Source organism: Engraulis encrasicolus, chromosome 4 (assembly GCF_034702125.1).
Source record: "Engraulis encrasicolus isolate BLACKSEA-1 chromosome 4, IST_EnEncr_1.0, whole genome shotgun sequence".
Classification (NCBI taxonomy): domain Eukaryota; kingdom Metazoa; phylum Chordata; class Actinopteri; order Clupeiformes; family Engraulidae; genus Engraulis; species Engraulis encrasicolus.
This window is the reverse complement of record NC_085860.1, coordinates 18,286,342-18,291,341: the sequence shown is the minus strand read 5'-3', so window position 1 is coordinate 18,291,341 and position 5,000 is coordinate 18,286,342. Positions and strand designations below refer to the sequence as shown.

Genomic DNA, 5,000 nt, shown 5'->3' with positions numbered 1-5,000 from the left:
TGTGTGTGTGTGTGTGTGTGCGAATGAATGCGATCACCTTCCTGAACAGTGCACCCTTTATGCTTCTGGCCGCTACGCTGGCTTACAGTGATAACACGGCTAAGTCCGCCAGCGTGACCTTTGACCTGGCTCCCAGCCTCTGTGGGAACGTGCCTCAGCCTCCCAGCCCCCCACCTCACATGAGTTACAAAAGTAGGCATGCTCAAATATATTCTATACATTTGATATATACTTATACTTAGCCTACTGTATATGAGTCTTGATTTCAACATTAAAGTTAGTTATAAAATAACTTATCATACCTACACACTGATGAAGACTGACCAGTAGTACTGATTTACATTTTTTTAATGAATGAAGAACGAATATTAACTAAAATAACATTAAAAAGTGGAGAAACAAGGTTGTATCTGGACAGCCATGAAATGTGTTTCAGTGTCAAGTTGTTCACTCCATGTTCCAAAAGCATGTTTAAGAACAGCTTGACACCACATGGCTTGACACGGTGCAATAAACTTTTTTTTAGTACGAGAGCTAGTGAGTGAGTGTTTTTAGCTGTTGAATTTTCCCTTTTCCCTCCGTTTGGATGGGTAATTCCTACTCTGCTGAGCATGGAAAGAATTTCTAGCCAGTGAACCAGGAGAGCACAGAACAACAGTGGCACTAGTACAGATCTGATTAATGTGTGTTCGTGTGTGTGTGTGTGTGTGTGTGTGTGTGTGTGTGTGTGTGTGTGTGTGTGTGTGTGTGTGTGTGTGTGTGTGTGTGTGTGTGTGTGTGTGTGTGTGTGTGTGTGTGTGTGTGAGTGTGAGAGAGAGAGAGAGAGAGAAATGTGAAAAATGCAGTGTGTGTGTGTGTGTGTGTGTGTGTGTATGTGTGTGTGTGTGTGCGTGCGTGTGTGCGTGTGTGCATGCGTGCGTTGCACAAGAGAACAAACTGAACACCGTACTGGTTGAAAAATTGCTCAAAAATTGCTCAAAGGGGTGCCAAAGACCCAGGTAGGTCAATACCCCATTGTGTGTGTGCGTGTGTGTGTGTGTGTGTGTGTGTGTGTGTGTGTGTGTGTGTGTGTGTGTGTGTGTGTGTGTGTGTGTGTGTGTGTGTGTGTGTGTGTGTGTGTGTGTGTGTGTGTGTGTGTGTGTGAGAGAGAGAGAGAGAGAGAGAGAGAGAGAGAGAGAGAGAGAGAGAGAGAGAGAGACAGAGACAGAGACAGAGACAAAGAGAGAAAAGGAGAAAAGGAGAAATGGAGAAATGGAGTAATGGAGAAAGGGAGACTGGAAGGACAGCCTGCTGGCATAACCCGTTGGCATAACTTCCCCTGAACCATTGGCAGCATATAGTCTTATTGAACTATAGTCTTTCCCTAAAATGTAACCTGACAGGGTCTGACAAAATGATAAACGATATGGGTGATCATTTAGGAATGCAACTGTATGACAAACTCAACACTGGAGCGGACTAATATAAACAGTGCCATCCGCTGGATGATGGCCCACAGTATAAACAGTTGGGGTTCTATTAGTCTTTTTGATGGATGTGATTGTGGATGGTGATGGTGAAGATAGCAGCTCCTTCAAATTTCAAGTTTATTTTAACTCCTAAAATGTACCCACAGAATTGTTGTGCTTTTTATGAATTGGGCTGAAGCTCTATGCAGCTGTGTAAACCCTCCAAACGTGTTATAAATGTGCAAACTCTGTGCAAATCAGTTTAATACAGGTCTCGTGTACATAGCATGCACACTGAAGTTATTGACCGCTTGTTCTACCCCTTAGTGCATACAGGTCCACATGCAAGCCAGCCTCAGTCCACAGAGTACCAGGACAACTACCACATGCTTTATGCCTTTGTATTTGCAATTTCTTGAGTATAACTAAGCATCTCCGCTTCTAGTCCACTCTTTTGTACTCTATTCTACCTACAGGATTATGAGTACCGTATGTGAGCCACAGTAGGCCTACCAGAAGATGACACAATGATGCCTTTGTGTTTGTGTTGCTTTAACGTCTGGGTTACTATTGTAATACCGGTTCCCCGAGTAGGAACCAGGCCTATTAGCGGGCAACCTGGTCCCACTACTAAAAGATCAGTTCCTGCGATAGGGGACTAAGTAGGCCTACATTTTCTCTACTCAACTCTACTCCTCTACTCTCCCCACAGGACTACGAGTACGCGATCCAATCAGTCAACACAGTAGGCCTACCGGAATATTAGACAATGGCCGCAGTCTTTGTGTTTGTGTCTATTTCTAGATGCGTCCTAGCATCTCTATAAGAGGATATGTCCATCCGTTGGTCCGTCGGTCCGTCCGTGTGAAAGGCAGTCTTTAAATGGGCCAGAACACGATGTTATGAAAAAGCTGAATGAAAAGTCCGCGACACCAAGCTCCCGTTGCTCTTTTTAATGTGACGTTTCGGGCAGCATGCCCTTCATCAGACAATACAAATACAATGAAACACCCTGTTTAAATACCCATGATCCCACAGGTGGTTCAACCCCCACCCAGGTGATCCCCATTGACATCAATCACCTGGATAACGTGACGTGTGCAATATTAACCCCTTGAGGCAGTGCAATATTTACAATATATACAATTACATAGGAAAAAATTCAGAGAAAAACCAAGAATACATGACCACATTTAGGGATACATCAGATGGGGGCTCCATATAATCGTCTTGCACATAGCCATAATGGTAGACACAGAAGAGGAAGTCTCAATTCCATAATATATTATATACACACATCACAGGCAAAACACATTTAAGTAGAGCAAGACACTGACAACACAAAATACATAAGTCCCACCAGGCAGCACCACATTGCAAAAATTACAAAAAAGGTCTAAGATCGAATTCTTCGTTGAGTCCTCTTGGGGCCAGTGTGTCGAGCGTGTAAATCCAGTAGGCCTCTCTTTTTAGTAGCAGCAGGGAATAGATCACGATCTTAGCAGCCATTGTTCGCGTTACTCTCTTCATATTTTTGTTTTTGGACGCATCTTTGTCCACCTGTCGGAGTTGTTTCAGCATAACTGATCTTCTCTACTCAACTCTACTCCTCTCCTCTCTTCTCCTCTACTCTCTCCCTGTAGGATTATGAGTACGCGAGCCAGTCTCAGTCGACACAGTACCAGAAGAACGACCGGTGCCCGCCGCCGCCACAGTCGCTGCCCGAGCGGGCTTGTGAGGTGCCCGGGTGCCGCTCCGACTCCGAGTGCGAGCGCCACAAACGCTGCTGCTACAACGGCTGCATATACTCATGTCTAGAGTCCGTACAGCCGCCACCAGGTGCGTGAAGATATCATGAAAAAGAAAACGCTGTCTTACATGTATTGTTTGTAAGTTTGCAACACGCACTGCATTTCTTTTCATATGTTGCCAAGCACTTAGGGGTCAACTTCACTGAATTTAATTGTGCTATAGAAATAAAAATTACTCCGTGCTGATGTGTGTGGTATGTCCGATTTCACATGAAATTTAGTACGCATGCACTTTTTCATGTTAACCCTCTGGTTGTGTTAGAAACATAGTTATGTTCATGGTGTTAACGGTCAAAATTGACCACCAACACAAAAAAGGTAATAATACATTGATTTAAAATCTGATTTGCATATTTTGAGATTAATACCTTTTAGACATCCTTTTCAAACATTTCCAATGTGATTTAAATGTTATTCTGCTTTGTTTTAGTGATTTGTTGGCTTTTTTTCTTATCTTGCACCAATTTGTTTTATTAACCCTCTGGAGTCTAGGGCCTCTCAGAGGCTTTCAGGCCGTTTGGAACGCCTTTACTTTTTTCAAGTATTTCAACTAACTGTAAACATCTATATTAATGTGGCAATTATGGTTGTATTCTGAAAAGCCTAACAAAAAAGAATATGAGAGTAAAGTGAATGTAATATAACTGTATATAACTTTGGGAGATGTAAATTAATGATCCGGTCATTTTTGACCGAAACACCATGAATGTAACAAGTTGGTGTATCTTCCACAATTCTTTAGGAATTTCATTATATTTCATTTTGACAATTTGAATAGGTAAGCTGGAGGATATCATGAAGTGTCATTTGTGTATGATGAAAAATAGAGAAGTTATTTTAAGAATTTTAGAAGAAAGAAGAAGAAAGTTAAGAATGAAGTTTCAAATTTTTTGATCGTAACACAACCAGAGGGTTAAGTATTAGTACATCTGAAAATGTGTGTGCAAAAGTACTTGCGTAAGCAAGTTTAGCACGAGGCCCCAGGTCTGGTTGGCTCAGCCTAAACTGGCTGCATCTGCAATATGTATGTAATCAATGTAAGGCTCCTTTTGACAGTCTAGCGTGTGTCCTGGCATGTGTTTCCCCAGTGCTAGACTGGCTGGTGCAGCCTAAGCCGCGCTGGCTGGGGGGAAACGGCTGGCTCCTGGACGGACCAGAGGAAGTGCTGCAGGGTGAGTGAGTCCCCTGTGTGTGTGTGTGTGTGTGTGTGTGTGTGTGTGTGTGTGTGTGTGTGTGTGTGTGTGTGTGTGTGTGTGTGTGTGTGCGCGCGCGTGTGTGTGTGTGCGCGTGTGCGTGCGTGCGTATGTGTGTGTGTGCACCTGCGTGCACACCTGTGTGTGTTTGTGTGTGTGTGTGCATGTGTGTGACCGTGCGTGTGTATGTGCTTTCAAAAGGCACCATCAAATTAGGTAATGAGGGTGCATGCCAGCAGAAACGGATTGACAGTAAAAGCATGAGGTCATTGCAGAACAGCAATAAGGGGATTTACATCTAATTCAGGTTCTCATTAAGTGTTGAAGCAATTGCAGTGAGATTTGAGAGTGCTAATTTTAAAGGTTTGCCTGCACACGCTCGCTCACGTGTGTGCGTGTGCGTGCGTGTGTGTGTGTGTCTGTGTCTCTCTGTGTGTGTGTGTGTGTGTGTGTGTGTGTGTGTGTGTGTGTGTGTGTGTGTGTGTGTGTGTGTGTGTGTGTGTGTGTGTGTGTGTGTGTGTGTGTGTGTGTGTGTGTGTGTGTGTGTA

General features: G+C 43.7%; 1 protein-coding gene across 2 annotated transcripts in view; it reads left to right on the top strand.

The window, feature by feature from the left end:
• Positions 1 to 5,000, top strand: part of wfdc1 (WAP four-disulfide core domain 1) — a 34,406-nt gene that overhangs the window by 23,925 nt on the left and 5,481 nt on the right. For both annotated transcript variants that reach the window (XM_063196048.1, XM_063196047.1), the window contains exons 2-3: positions 3,092 to 3,287; positions 4,348 to 4,431. In XM_063196048.1, the coding sequence (XP_063052118.1) occupies positions 3,092 to 3,287; positions 4,348 to 4,431 (280 nt within the window). The remainder of the gene's footprint in view (positions 1 to 3,091; positions 3,288 to 4,347; positions 4,432 to 5,000) is intronic.